The sequence below is a fragment of the Lutra lutra genome, chromosome 8, assembly GCF_902655055.1.
Source record: "Lutra lutra chromosome 8, mLutLut1.2, whole genome shotgun sequence".
NCBI classification, from domain to species: domain Eukaryota; kingdom Metazoa; phylum Chordata; class Mammalia; order Carnivora; family Mustelidae; genus Lutra; species Lutra lutra.
In genome coordinates this window covers 38,139,335-38,154,477 of record NC_062285.1, presented here as the reverse complement: position 1 = coordinate 38,154,477, position 15,143 = coordinate 38,139,335, and the positions used below count along the sequence as shown (strand labels likewise).

General features: G+C 54.5%; 2 protein-coding genes across 9 annotated transcripts in view; one reads left to right on the top strand and one right to left on the bottom strand.

The window, feature by feature from the left end:
• The window catches only part of B4GALNT3 (beta-1,4-N-acetyl-galactosaminyltransferase 3), a 94,066-nt gene extending 91,828 nt beyond the window's left edge, over nucleotides 1-2,238 (top strand). For all 6 annotated transcript variants that reach the window (XR_007129507.1, XM_047742279.1, XM_047742280.1 and 3 more), the window contains one exon: nucleotides 1-2,238. Coding sequence is in view for 5 of the 6 variants with exons in the window: in XM_047742279.1 (XP_047598235.1) it covers nucleotides 1-109 (109 nt within the window). In the remaining variant the exon portion in view is untranslated.
• A 699-nt stretch (nucleotides 2,239-2,937) lies between these two features.
• Nucleotides 2,938-15,143, bottom strand: part of NINJ2 (ninjurin 2) — a 78,504-nt gene continuing 66,298 nt past the window's right edge. For 2 of the 3 annotated variants that reach the window (XM_047742287.1, XM_047742284.1), the window contains exons 2-4: nucleotides 4,543-4,774; nucleotides 3,867-4,052; nucleotides 2,938-3,332 (exon numbers count right to left, since the gene is read on the bottom strand). In XM_047742287.1, the coding sequence (XP_047598243.1) occupies nucleotides 3,886-4,052; nucleotides 4,543-4,774 (399 nt within the window). In that variant the 3' untranslated portion in view covers nucleotides 2,938-3,332; nucleotides 3,867-3,885. Of the gene's footprint in view, nucleotides 3,333-3,866; nucleotides 4,053-4,542; nucleotides 4,778-15,143 lie in introns of all 3 variants that reach the window. The other variant, XM_047742286.1, reaches the window with a different exon arrangement.

Sequence of the window (15,143 nt, the reverse complement as noted above, 5' to 3'; positions counted from 1 at the left end):
GATCCTCCAAGCGGGCCTGGAAGTGGAACGTCTCTCCCTCAGGAATTTCTTCCATCACTTCCATTCCAAGCGGGGCATGTGGAACCGCCGTCAGATGAAGATGCCGTGATCCCGAGGGGCGGGCTGCTGGACTGACTGCTTCCTGCTCCTTGACTTGTGCTGGCTCCCCAGTGCCCCCTGCTCGCCGCTGGGGGGTGCGGAAGGGGGGCAGAAGCCATGGCTGAGCCCCGAGAGGCCTCAGAGCTAACACCATCACCACCCAGAGCTGTTGCCTCACGCAGAGAGCTGCGAAGGCCCCTCTCTCTACCCTCGGGGCCTCTGAAGGGAGGACCTTGGGAGAGGGACCGGGAGGGGGGCCGTTCACTCAGTTGACAGAGATGGACTGGCTCCTGGGAAAGGCAGCACAGTGCAGTCAAGGAAGGAAAGATCTGTTTGAGCGCTGCTGACCTATCCATGAGGTGCATTCCAGCACCCCCCACCAGGCTCCTCCTGGGGAGCAGTGACCATGACCTGGAAACTCTTCTCTTGGACATATTCTATTGGGGTTTTTATTTTTTCTAACAGAAAACCAAAACCGTACCTGTCCAGACCCTGCCTTGACTGAGAGGGGGATGGAGTCATGCATTTAGGGCATGTCCCAACTTGCATACCTCAGACCCACTTCCTTGTAGCGCGACATGTCCCTCAAGTCCTTGGTCTGGCAGCTGATTTATAACCAGAGGAGCTGGCACAGCGTGGATCCGTTCTCAGCTCTACCCCGGCTGTGCCATCCAGAGACACGCACATCTCTCTTGGGGAGCCACAGAACAGCTGGCCGCCAATTAGGGCATTAACCTTCTCCTCTGGGTGGTGCTAACTCCAGCCCAGCACAGACTGGCATCATCATGGTGCCTCGGCGGGGTCAGGAGAGAGAGGGCTGGTGGACCGTGGGCTCGTCATTCCTGGGTGTCTGGCGTAGAGGCGGTGCCAGACCGGCACGGTGGAGAAGGAGGGAAGAGAAGCCCCCGGCCTGGCCTGCCTGCAGGCTGAAGCTTTGGGGAGAACATGGAGCAGAGAGGAAAGAGGATGGAGATGTAACAAAGCTCTGGGCTTAGAAGGGAAGAGGGAGTGGGCATCCAGCAGGAAAGGGAGAAAGGGAAGTGGAAAATCGGAGTTCCCCACAGTCCTGCTCCTGAACAGACTTCGCCTCCTTTGGGGAGATCCCCAGCCCCGGCCTGCCGGGAAGAAGAGGAAGGGGTGTGGACAAGGTGGAGGAACAGGGTCCAGGGTGGGGAGCGGCAGGGCCATGGGCTTGGGGAGGTAAGGGCATCGCCCTGAGATCTCTTCCTCAATTGGAGAGGAGTGGGGCCAGGAGGAACTGAAAAGTGGAGCCATTTCAGGAAGCTAGCCCTTGGCCTTTGTAGTCTCTGGCTGCCCTTTCTCACACCCGCTGGTCACACACTTAGTCTTGCACTAAAAGTCCCCAGGTGCCTTCGAGGCTGGGGATTTTTCTGCCACTGCTGCTGCCTCTGCCGCTGCCGCTGGTTTGACCAGTGGTGCATTGGACGCTGGCTCTGGCACTCCGGCGTCCGTGGAAGGAGGGGAGCCCGGGGCTCGCTGCTGTGAGGAATCTCTCGTGGGGAGGCCAGGCTGCTGAGCCCAGGCTCCATGCTGTGGTAGAGTCCTAGTCACAGCTTTCAGGGCTCCAGCGTCTACCTGGTGGGCCCTGCATTCACCAAGAGCACACGCTTGGCATTTAGGAGAATCAAGCCTTGAGAACCTTCTGGAGGTTGAAGAGAGTTTCATCTCCCTCTAAAAAATCAGGAAGAACGAAACTTTCCAATTAATGGGCTGTGGCTTCTGGATGCCATTCCTGCCCCTTGAGCCCTGGCTTTTCACACGGCCCTCGCTCAGGCCTACTGCCTTTGGGAAAGGGCTATATGGAATAGGTAGAGCTCCAGTTAGCTGGCTGGGCGGGCAGCTTGCTTTCTGGGGCCACCCTTGGGCGTGGCACTGGTAGGCCTGACCCAACTGAGGCAGCTCAGCTGCCTCCATGCTTTTAAAGGCAGGAGCCAGGCCCGCCTGCCCTGCCCTCCCCTGCCCTGCTCATGACCCCCTCTGACTCTGGCCAGTGCCTTTCCTTCAATGTTTGTTACCTCCACACCATCTGCCTTAAGGGGGAGGGCCCCTACTCTGTAGGGAAATGGGTTGGGGGGAGGGAGGGAAGTGATTAAATACAGCATCTTCTTAGAAAACGAAGTGGCTCATGTGTTCTTCTCATCGCCCATCAAGATGGGAGAGGGCTGGGCTGAGGGGCTAGGGTGCACATCTCCGTCCTTCAGTTGTCAGGACGCTCCCACACCATCCTCCACTGTTCACCATCAGTTTGGTCTTGCCCTGTGGGGAGCTGCCTGAGTTCACCGTCTGAGAGCGGACTGGGCGTTTTCTGCTCAGCAGGTTAGTGGGAGATTGGTGGTTTCAGTAGAGAAGGGCTACCCTGGGAGACGTCCCCCTGGATGGACGCCCTGGGGGACGAAGGCTAGATGCAGGCCAGGGTGGCTCGGCGAGCGGTGGTAAAGTAGCAGACATTCTAAAAATCATTCCTGTGTGAGGTAGGGATGCTTGGTTGGGTCTTTACAGGTACAAATTTACCTTCCTCGTTCTATTTGGCTATGGCAAAGATCAAAATGAGTTTGTATGCCTTAAGCACATGCCTAAGGGAAGGTGCTAATTTGAAAGCTATAACAGGTTTTCAAAAAGGATTGTGCATAAACATGGATCAATCCAGAACTAAGTAATCTGCCATTGATGTAGCAGATGGTAATTAGCCCAAGCTATGTGGGGCCAGAAAAGCTGACTCAGAGCAGGACCCAGAGGAGAGGGAGTCAAGCTCTTTCCAGAACACAGCAGGAGAGGGCATCCAGAGACCAACCCGGAAGCATAAAGATTGACTCAGAGTGCATTTGCAGAAAACTTTATAGATAGAGATTATTCCGTTTTACAAAAGGGGAGAACTGGGCCTGGAGCAGAGGGAATGGATAGGATGGAGAAAAGGAATGAGGTGGAGTTAGAAGTCCTGAAGCCGGGGAGCTTGGCCTTAGGTAGACACGCCTCAGGTGCAGGAGATACTACCAGAAAGCAAGGTCGGCAGTACCCCATTCTGAGCTCAGGACTCCAGCCCAAGAAGGGATTCACTCAGACCAGTGAAATAGCACATCTTCATTCAGATGCTCTGGGTGGGGAGCAAGGGCATCTCCATTGCCCTTCTCAAGCTCTCCCAGGGGCTGTGGAAAGGGCCCCTCAGCCTAGCAGAGCAGGTAGGAGAGAGGCGGAAGCTGTTCCAGACCTAGGACCTGTAGGGGGAAGCAGAGATGAGACGGTGAAGAGGGCAGGCCAGACCAGCGGTCCTCGGACTTTACTGTGCACACAATTCCCCTAGCAAACTTTTCCCAACACAGGCGCCCATTCAGAAGATCTGAAGTGGGGCTGGAGATCCCATGTGTCCTGCAACCTTCCAGCTGGTGTTGCTGCTGGTCAATGGACCCCAGTTTGAGCAACAGGGGCTGCTGGGCAGTGCCAGAGAGGGATCCTATACGGCATCTTTCCTCTTACCAGAGGGGCAGAGCCAAGCACTAACCACACTGCCTCCCACCCATCCCAGGCTCTAGAAAAACCCCAGCTTGACCACTGAGGAAGAGTCCCCTGTTAGCAGCAGGAGGGGCCTTTCTGGGCCCCAATCCCAGTGCTTCTCTCAGACCCCTTCCTTGCCTCAGATCTATCTTTTCCCAGTTGCTTGCAAGGATCTCGCTCTTACCCCAAACCCCCAGAACCAGGAGAAGGGTCACTTGGAGCCCTTGGACCCGGGGGGGTCTCCCCTCCTCCCTCACCTGGGTCCCAAGGCTATGTTCAGAGAGGATTCCTTGAGGTCCTGGCAGTCAGGGAGCCTGTCTTGTGTACCCCGAAGGCTGTAATGAAGACATTGATGACGATCGTGATGGCGACCAGGCTGGTGGCCGTGTTGTTGAGCTGGTTAAGCTGGCCCTGCTTTCCTACCTCATTGAGGTTCAGCCGTGCTGTGGACCAAGTGGGGAGCTAAGGGTCAGTGTGGGTTCACAGCCTGAAACCTCCCCCGCAGCATCCACTAGAGGCCAGAGAAAGTCTGGCACTGTGGAGATCCATGTAGCAGAAAGCAAGGGAGGTGGTAGGCATCAGGCTGTGCCTCCTTCCCCCTCCCTGGGATTTGGAAACTTCCACCGGGTCTTCCGAGTGGGACGCACGCTCACACTAAGGGCCATAAGGACCTCTGCCACAAGTAAGTGAAGAGAGTCATTTGGCAGGTATCGTGGAGGGACCACTAAGTGGGAGACCAGGAGGCAGGACAAGGACCTGCTCTCACTGTGTAGGAGTTGTTAGCTGGGCGTTTGTAGCTGCGGAGGCCTACCACCAGCTTAGCCAATGGTTGAGATGTTGGCATGCCAGAGTAGGGGGTGGCTCAGGGAGGCAGTCGGGGATTTTCTTCCCACCAGGGGGCCCCAAAGCCCCCTCCAGGCCTGGGATCCTCACCAATGACCACGAGGAGGATTCCGATGACCACCTGCAGGAGCAGAGAGACGCTGATGAGGGTGACAAGGGCAGTGTAGTAGTGGGAGGCCGGTCCCTGCTCCAGCACCGCTTTCAGCCGCGTGGCGTTGGACATGAAGAGGGCCACGTCCAGCATGCTCTCTGCCACGCTCTTCTTGGTGGCATAGTGGTTCAGGTTGATGGGCTGGCTCCTCCGGGGGTTGAGGTTCCCAGGCTGTAACAGAGAAAGCGCAGGCTGACCCGGGACTCTCCCGCAGGGAAGCCGCTGAGAGACTGGAAGGAGGAGAGAGGTTCTCAAGCTTTCTCTTAACTGGGTGGGAAACTGAGGACAAGTAACACCCTGCTCAGTTCTACGGCCTGAAAGAGTGAGGAGTTGGACTAGAAAGCCCTTAAGGACCTTTGAATGTTGAAATGATGGTACGTTGTCATTTATGGTTCCCAAGGGTCTCCCCACTTCTATCTGAGGAAGGGTGAGGGGCGGTGGGGAGTTCTCAGCTGCTTCTGAGACGTCGCACCCTCATTTCATTGTCTATTCTGTCCGAGCCGGGCACTCGGGCCCCTCTCTTTCCCTCTGAGAGGAAGGCATCTCGAAAACGATAGGAGGAGCTCTGAGGCTCACATGGAATGGGAAAAGCACCTCTGCTCACAAAATGCTGTGGCCCCAAGGGAGGGTGCATGGGTTAGCACATGGGTCATGAGCTGTACTTGGGTCCCACTCAACTCTGTGGCCAAGGGCACTGAGGCCACAGCTGTGCTCGTCAGAATGCATGTCTGGATGCGTGTATGGACATGCAGTACTAGTGAAAGGAGCCTCTTTTAATTTTTTTAAAAAATTTTTGCTAGGATTTATTGACACATAATTTACCCTTGATTTGACTTTGAAAAATCAAACAAAGCTCATGTTCCCAAGATGTCACCCACTCTGGAAGATGGAGTAACAAGACAGAACATACGGACAGGGCCTCAGGGTTGGGCCCAGAAATTCAGACGGGTGGCTGCAGGCAATCTGTGGTCACTCAAGAGAACTTGGATTTGTTTTAGGAAGGTTAATTTAGGAGCGGTACCCGCGGTGAATTGGCCTGGGAGGGCCTGGAAGCAGGGAGACCCATTGAAAGATTATGGTCTGATTTGGGGTCCTGGTGACAAGGAACTGAGCCAGAGCAAATGAGAGAGGAAAGGAAAGGAGGGGTTAGGAAGATGTCACAGACTGGAGGTAGGGAAACTGACCCCGCAGATGACCACAGAGGTGATCTATTGAGTGTGTGGGTGTGTGTGGAGGGGTGGATGGATGGGTAGTTGGGTGGATGGGGCAGGTCTCAGAGGGTTCTGGAAGCTCCTTCTGGATGCTGGACTTGTCTGGAGCCAGCTGGCCTGGTTGGTTAGGACCAGGGATGCCAAGACCAGGCCTTAAAGCTACAGCCTGTGGCTCTGGCCCATTTGGTACAGGTCTGTTCAGGGTACAAAAGACACTAATTAAGTGACAGAGTCTGTGGAGCAGTCCCCAGACCTCTCCACTGTTCAAAGTGCTTCTGACTGGGGAACGACTGCGAGTGGGCCTTCCCAGCTCATGGATTCTCCTGTGGGCCATGTCTACTCCTCCTCTCCTTATCCTACACTCCAGGGTGCCTGGTAGCCACAAGCTTTGCACTTTCTGCTCCCTCCGCAAACGGCTCACAGTTCGAGATCTGAGAAACTTCGAAATTACTGTGAAAGCCTCAAAGAAGACCGCCTTCTTATAAAATTGCCTATGAACACAGTGGACAAAAGCTTAAACCCAACACGCTCTAGTGTTGTGTTCTGAGCTTTGCCCAAAAAGAGAGTGAGGGGTTGGGGGATAAAAAGAGTGGTTTACTGGGGCACTCGGGTGGCTCAGTGGGTTAAGCCTCTGCTTTCGGCTCAGGTCATGATCTCAGGGTCCTGGGATCGAGCCCCACATCGGGCTCTCTGCTTGGCAAGGAGCCTGCTTCCTCCTCTCTCTCTCTGCCTGCCTCTCTGCCTACTTATGATCTCTCTCTGTCAAATAAATAAATAAAATCTTTAAAAAAAAAAAGAAAGAGTGGTTTACTTGGGGACACAAAGATCTCCCCAAGCTTTAACAAAAAACACTGCTTATCTCTAAGTTTTCACAGAGCTGCGAGGCTTCTGTGGTTAAATGGCTCTAAGAAAGCCATTTCACAGAGGATGTATGAGTCACAGCGAGCAGAGGAGGGTGCAGGCCTATCTCTCCCCCTCTAACCTAGGGCCTGCTTTTATTTTGATGTGTGCTAATTCCGGGCTACTTTCTACCTAAGGATGCTTTTCCAGTGTCTGGTCGGGTGGCGGTGGGCACGTCTGCAGGGTGCCCCCTGGAAGCCCCAGACGGCTCCCGATCCCCAGAGTGTCCACATGGTGGCGTACGAGGTCCAAAGAAGTTCCTGGAGGCACCCCGGCCACGCCAGCGCCGGGACGGTGTTTCTCCCCTGAGGAATCCGCAGGCAGCGCGGGACCCGCCCGGAGCCCCGAGCCCGGAGCCCTCGGAGGCCCAGAACGGGGAGCCGGATTCACAAGTCTGGATGGGCGAACCCCAAAGCCACCAAACACGTGTGTCAAATGAGAGCTCAAGGAAAGACCAATACTGACAGGGCCCGGGTGGGATGGGGTGGGGTGGGGGGAGCGCCCGGGTGGGATGGGGTGGGGTGGGGTGGGGTGGGGGGAGCACAGAGTGTCCCTCCTCCCACTCCCCACCCCCGCCCCCCAGAGGGACCTCTAGCCCAAGTTGCAGCCTGAGGGATGGTGTGAGAGGGGAGTTGCTTTGAGACTCTGGAAAAGTTGCTTTGAAAAGGGTCCCCTCAAGGTAACATCTTTAAAAAGCAGGACAAGGTTTTTCTTAAAACTTCTTGGCTGGGGGCGCCTGGGTGGCTCAGTGGGTTAAGCCGCTGCCTTCGGCTCAGGTCATGATCTCAGGGTCCTGGGATTGAGCCCCGCATCGGGCTCTCTGCTCAGCAGGGAGTCTGCTTCCCTCTCTCTCTCTGCCTGCCTCTCTGCCTACTTGTGATCTCTCTCTGTCAAATAAATAAATAAAATCTTAAAAAAAAAAAAACAAAAAAAAACCAAAAACTTCTTGGCTGGTTCAGGTGCAGAGGCAGAGGAATGGATGAAATGACCTGACGGCCCTCCCTTACAGTTTGAGGATTCAACTGGATGAACCCCCGAGTCCTGCGGGACGCCACCCTTTTTTCCCACAGCCCGGAGTCCAGGAGCAACCCCGCGAAGGGTCAGGGTTAAAGATGAGAGTGGGGGTGGTGCAGGGCGGCCTGGCCGCTGCCGGAGGAGCTGGCCCTTTAAGGCCGGGCCCAGGCTGGCTGGGAACAAAGACCCGGGAATGTGGGCTGGGCCGGCCTGCAGAGCCACCCAGCGTGAGTCATTTATATTTCTTGGGACTTGGGAATCCCTGGCTCTTGCCTCCTCCGTCCTCTGGCCTTAGCCCTAGCCCCCTTCCCGAGCGGCCCCTGGCCCCCTGCTGCAACCTGCAAGGCCGGGCTGCCCCGAGCCCCGCATGCCCTCCACCGAGCTCCTGGCCCCTTTCCTCTGGCTCCTCAGAGCAGGGCGAGGGCCTGGGGGTTAGGGCTCCCGGCCTTGGGGCCCAGTTCTGCCTCGAGGCTTGGCACTTTGGGCCTCAGTTTCCGCATCTGTGACTGAAGAGGAAAATCCCATCTTTGCAGCTGGGGAGGCTATAGGGAGACAGAACTCATTCCATCTTTGTTTCTTCCCAAAGAAAAGAGAACTCCAAGCTCTTCTCGTGTTTTCCTTCAGTCTGAAAATTCTCAGTGACTTTCAGTGACCCTCTCAGTATCTTCTGTCTTATTCCAGCCCACCCCACTCAACCCGAGGACAGCAGCAGACTGAACCAGAGATTACAAAGTCCCTGCTTAAAATGCAGATACCTGTGGGAAAGGCAACCCATCAAAATCAGGCCGGCCAAGGACACCTGACCGCCAGGAGGATGGGGGTTGGTAGGAAGTTGGAACAGAGGTGGGTGTGGGGACAGATGGGGTTAGATCCAGAGTCCCAAGCTGGAGCACCATGGGGGGGTCTGGGCACCAAGAGGACATGGATCTGCTGACCCAGGTGGGATGGAGCAGGGGGGCTTGGGGACAGCCCAGATCCACTCCATAATTTTCCCAGTTTGCCCACTTCCTGGGCCTGCCCCAGCACAATCACTTCCTCTCTCTTCCTTGTCCTCCTCTCTTGTTTGCACTCGGACTATCCTGCTTGTCTTGCCAGGTCCAGCTCCTGAGGCTGGTGTGGATTCCAGCCCTGGAAGTCACCGACCGCTCCGTTGTTCTGCCCGACAGTTATGGGTCCCTTCATCCTTGTTGACCTATCTTTTTGCTTCTCTACAAAACTTGAGTTGGATAGGAAAGGAAGGCCTGTTTTAACAGAAAAGTAAACAAACTTTTACATTGTTCATTGACATTATGGTCAGGCTCCAAGAGATCATTCTGTCCTTTCACAGAAACAAGATTTCAAAGGGGTAAGTAACTGTCCCACCACAAAGCCATGGAATGTTTGGGACCTGGAGCCTGAGGCAGGCAGGGAAGGAGCGGGCTGGGAGGTAGGGCCTTGTGGCAGCCAGGAGAGTATCACAGAGGGCACCCTGGCCTAGGGTTCAAATCCTGGTGCTACTACAAGCTGGAGGTATGAGCAAGCCAGTCGCCACCCTGGGGTGGCTTTTTTCCATCTGTGAGATGAGGAGGGTTAGAATACGCAATTTCTTGGGTCCCTCTGAACCCAGAGTGATGTAGGAGTGGGGAAACCCCCAGTCTGAGAGTCTCAGGGGTTGAGGACGTTCCCCTCCGAGAGAGAGGCAGAGGTCAGGCAGCTGTGGAGCAAGGCCCAGAGGCAGCCAATGAGTCACTTTGCCCCAGGCAGCTCAAGGGCACTGGTGACCAGCCAGTGAGTCATTAGTGTCAGCCCTGAGAAAAGCCGTATGCGTGTCTCATCTCCTTGTGTATCCGCTCATACTCAACGCTACAGACAAAAGAGGCCCAGAGGCCCGTTGGCCCTTCTGTTGGTCTCAAAAGGACTGACTGTCCAGAAAGGCCAGGCCTCTCCTGAAAAGCAGACAGGAATGAGCCAGAGGGCTGGTTTGGGAAAGAGCAAATGCCGGCCCAGGAAGAACGATCTGTGTAAACATTTGGCTTGGGGTGGCCGACTACGCCAGTTTGCTTCAAATTAGGTGCCCAAGATACCTGATCCTCTGTCAGAATTAAGTTTGAGAGGGTGCCTCGGGTCCATCTTAACTGTGCACAAACTCATTTCCCCGGGGGACCCTAGTTGTTCCCACTGACAGAGGGCTTACCTCGCGCCTGGCAGAAGGTTGAATGCGGGACATGAGTCATCTTACTGAGTCCTCACGAGAACCCGGGGAAGCTGGTAAGGGCATGATTGGTGTAGTTGAAAACGGGAGGCTCAGAGAGCCAAAGTAACTTGCACAAGGTCACACAGCACAGTTTGTGTCCCCGTTTTCTATGTGCCAGACCCTATACTGTGAATCCTTAATCCACCAGCTCCCAGAAGTTGAAGGCATATTCCCTACCTCCAAGGAGTCTAGGTTGGAAAGATAAAAGATGTGTATGAAGAGGAAAGAAGACAACTTGTCCCTAAGAATACATATGCATACTTGCTAAGAGGAGGTAGAACACCCTTAGCAAGTGAGACTTGCCTTTCAGCTTTCTTGAACCTACAGTGTCCCTGAGCCTTTGCCCAGTGCAACAGAAGTCAAAAGGCTTGGGTTCAAACTGGCAAGAGGTGGCCCGGGGTGTGGGGGGGAGGTAGGGTTCAGAGAGAGAGATTTGCACCCATACCTTTTGAATTTTGCATATTTGAACTATTGAACAAATAATAATAAATTTAAGACAAAAACGAATGTTCGCCCTAACAAGGCCAATGGTTAAAACAAAGGGGAAGCTTCTCCCTCTGTGGAATGGGAGTAATGTCTTCCCTGTTTAGCACAAAGCTGCTGTCTTTTCAACAATTTTAACATCAGTGAGATAAAGTGGGTGAGTGGGCTTTGAAACTGGTAGTCAAATAGGAGTGAAATAGAAATCTCTCCCACTCAGGATTACATTTGCACCTGTGGGCCTAGAGGCATTTTTCAATAATATGTTGTGACTCAGGGCCTGTTCCCGCCCAAATTTCGAAGGAAGGCATCATTCTTCTTCCCAGCCGCCCCTAAGGTCTTTGAAATGCCTCTCTCTGCCCACTTGGCAACCTCTGTCCTCACCCAGCGGAGCCTCACCTTCCAGCTGCCCCAGGCCCATCCGTCTGGGAGGGGAATTCTCAGACAAGCCCACCTCCACTGGGTCTCTGGGGTCTCTGCCGGGACTCAGTGGGGCAGGCCCTGGCCGCTGGCCTCCATCTACCCCTCTCTCTAGCCTGATGGCCTGCTCTTCCTCCCAGCCCCAGGAGAGGGCAGAGAGCTAACCCTTACTTATGACCGCTCACTTGGCCGGTCTGCTGGTGCCAGGCACAATGATGTTCAGCAGCCCTGGGCCACACCAGATTACTCACTGTTCCCTGAACACACCCCACCCTTCCCGGCCTGCTCCTGCTCAGCTCTGGGACGTAAGGCCTTTCTTTCCCATGCCCTCTCCACCCAAGCCTCCCCTCCCTTCTAGAACCTGTCCCTGGGCACGCTCTACCCAGACCCTGGACAAAGGCTGGCCTGCTCTGTACTGGCCTAGGGTTTGTTTAGACCTTTCTAGATGGCTCCTCTGGCCACCTACTTTACTGTAGGGATTTCATCTTAGGTATACCTGGGTCTCCCCAGGGCCTAGCTCCGTGACTTGCCTGCATTCAATGCACAATAAAGGATGATAACATCGAATTTTTTATTTGAAAGAGTTTGGTTCCTTTTTTCCTAAAAGGTAAAAAGAAAGGCTTTTTGAGGGTGGGATTTCATGCACAGTGACTTCTGGGCAGGGAGGGCAGAGGAGTAAGTGTTTGGACAGTGAATCTGCCTTTAAAAGAAAAGCCCCCTGTCCAGGGATAGCCCTTTCCCCCAGGCTGGTATCTGGCCTCAGGGAGTGAATGACTCAGATTGGAAGCTGCCACTGATATTCAGGCCAAAACTGCGAAAGTCCAGACCCCTGAGGCCTCGGTCTGGGGCAAGCGCTCTGACCGCGGGCGTCCTGTGCCAAGAGCAGTGGCTCTCACTCTTAAAAATCAACAGTCTCTTAAACCACCTCGGGTGGGGTGTCTTTTGCGTGCTATTCCGGTAATAATAATAATACCCAACTGACCCAGAAATCTCCTCCAGGCCTTGGGCGCAGGCTTGCTGAGAAGCTCCAGCCCTTGGCCCAGGCTGCAAACCCGGGCTTGCTGAGAAGCTCCAGCCCTTGGCCCAGGCTGCAAACCCGGGCTTTAGAGCCCAAACACTGGCCACGTGGGCAGAGCTCCCCACCGTCACCCCTGGTTCTGCAGTACCACTGTTGACCACCAGGGGCCCGCCCTCCAGGAAATAGCTCAAGGAGCCGCAGGCTAGCTCCACCTGCCAGGGGCCGGGAAGCCCAAGTGCTTTTTGATCCCTCTACGAGTTCAGGAGGTGACAGGGTTGCTTTCTAACAAAAGGGGGCTATATATAAAAGGAAGAGAGTGTGCGGGGAGGGACAGGAAGGCACAGAGGTTGTGATAGGAACCCCATGGGACCTGTTTGCTCTTTCTTAGTAAGAGGTCATCTTGTCAGTAGCTTTCAGGAAGCGCTGTCATCTCAGTTAGGGTCCAAAGTTAATCATGGCTTTGCCACATAGAAATTTCCAAAAAATTTTTCTGCTCTTTCCCAATACCCTCGACGAGAGTACTTCCTGAATTAGCACCTTGCTCCAGGGCTTCCAGACATTTGCTCTAGGCCCTACTTTGACTTTGGGGTTCTCCGCAGCATTCCCCAGGCTTACCCCGCCCCTCTCCACTCCCTGTAAGCCTCTTCATCTTTCAAGGGCCAACAAATCGAGCTGAAATGTGAACAATAATAACGATAATGCTGTGGGCCAGACACGACCCCCACGATGTGGGTGGGAACAGTCCCGTTTTACAGGCGAAGTCACTGAGGCTCCCGAGGTCACCTGCCCAGAGTCACCAGATACTACGTACGGGATGGTCCTATGGTCAAAATCCTAAAGCGATATTCTCTCTTCTGTACGGGTGGTTCTTTCAGGGTGGTCCCTGGGGAAGCAGCAGCAGCAGTGCCTGGGAACTTGTGACAAATGCAAATTCTTAGGTCCAGTCCAGACTGACTGAATCAGAAACTCAGGGGCAGAACCCAGCAATCTGTATTTTCAAGGGATTCCCCCCTCGAGCTCAGGCCGGATGGCCACTGGTCTACACCGTGCTGCCAAATGTCTTTACTGTCTTCTAAGCTCAGTGCTGGATCCTCCGGTACTGATTCTGTCACTGAATTCTTTTTTTTTTTTTTTAAGATTTTATTTTTATTTATTTGAGAGAGAAACAGAGAGAGAGCACACAAGCAGGTGGAGGGGCAGAGGGAGAAACAGACTCCCTGCCAAGCAGGGAGCTGGATTCGGGACTTGATCCCACGACCCTGAGACCATGTCTGAGCCGAAGGCAGATGCCTAACCAACTGAGCCACCCAGGCGCCCCTGTGTGTGCGTTTTTAAGGTCCCCACTAGATTATACATTTTTTAAAAAGGTTTTATTTATTTGAGAGAGAGAGAGAGAGCACAAACAGGGAGAGGGGCAGAGGTAGAAGGGAGAAGCAGCCTTCCCACTGAGCAGGGAGCCTGACTTGGGGCTTGATCCCAGGACCCCGGGATCATGACCTGAGCCGAAGGCAGACACTGAATCGACAGAGCCACCCAGGCGCCCCTGTCCCCGCTAGATGATGAGCTTCCCAAAGGTGAGGATGATTTCCTTGGGCTTTCAGGCGATTAGAGTCAGAAGCAGTAAAAGCTGTGCCCACAATCTGGCGACAGTCCAGGTGAGGAGACCTCATGAAGCAGATCCTATCTGACATCGAGGTGGGAAAAGGGAAGGTGGTGCCTTTCCCACCCCACCCAGGCCTGCCGGGAGAGCCTGCCAAGATTCCTACTCAGTTCAGTTCAACAAACATGTTTTCAGCCCCTATCACGTGCCAGGCATCTAGGACACAGCAGAGATCCCTGTCTTCCCTGTATCCCTGTTCTCCTAATCCCTAAAATGACAGGGCTTAGCAGAGAGTAAAGTGTATAAAGGCGGTGTGGGGTGGGGGGGGGGGCGGTGGCAGGGAAGCCAGGAGATAAAAAGACCTTTTCAATCCCACGCCAGCAGATCAACGTCATGGGAACGAGGACTCAATCTGTCTTGTTCCCAGCTGTATCCCGAGCCTGGCACCTAGCCCCGAGTGCCGAATGAACAAATGATGCTCTTGTCACCCCTGTCTTCATTCAATGGGGCTTGAGAGGCAGAAGCATGGTGAATTGTGCTCCACGGGTATCTCTCTTCTTTGGAGCCCCTTATATGGGCATGTCGATTCCTGACCCCTCTCTGTCCTCCCTACAACTTTAGTGTACACTCGTATGGGTGCACGCGCGCGCGTGTGTGTCTGCTGTCCCTGTGGTTGCAGTGCCGGGGTCCTGGCATAGATGAGAACAGCCGCTCGCAAGGAGCGATGCTGTTACACTCCCTACAGCCCCAGAGGCAGATGGGATCAGCATAAAGACAGGAGTCCCCAGAGCAGAGCCCTAGGGACCCCAGCAGGGTGGGATCCACCGTCAGGGGTCTGCCAGCCCTGCGTCACTGCACCCCGATGGCTTCAGCCAGTCCAAAGAGGTCTCCCAGCCTTCTGGGAGACCTGCAGCCTGAGCCCTCGGGAAGCCCCACTCTGCCGCTCAGGCCCTGCAGGTGCAACAGACCCTGCCTGACTTCTCACACCTGCTCTCCCTTCCATCCTCAAGATCTGAATGTAGAAGGGAGGAGCCAACATCACACATTCTCACCATTCCCAGCTCCTGCACTCTCAGCGACAGCTCGGACACCAGGGGCCAGGGGCTAGGGAAGTGGAGGTTGAGCAAACGGTTGGCTTTGAGCTTGGAGCAGAATGGAGCCTGGCTGACATTTCTTCTCTCCGTGGCCTGGGGCCAGCTGTGCCACCTCCCTGTTTCTCCAGCTTCCTCCTTTGGAGAACGAGAGGATCCCCGCCTCCTCCCTCATTGTGATGACCTAGCTCCCGGGCCGGTCTATAGACATGGAAGGAAAGAACTTCTACCAAACTCTGTCAAACCCTTAGCAAAAACGTCCAGTGGGTCCAGGCCGCTTCTAACCCCGCCCTCAGGCATTCTCTAGAACTAGATCCACTGTGGGTGCTGAACAAATTAAACAGCCCAAATTCCAGAAGTTTTCCAGATTTATGGTCTCTCTCCTAAGAGCTGCATCTGTTCATAACTCACCATGTTCCGTCACTCTTCTGAGTTTTTCTAAGCATTTTCTCCCTTCTCATAGAAACCTTATGGGAGAAGCACGCGCTCAGAGGGACTAAGTCACATGGAGTCACACAGCTAGAGAGAGCGGAGCCCAAGTTTGAACCCAGGTCTGTCTGAGGCCCGAGCTCT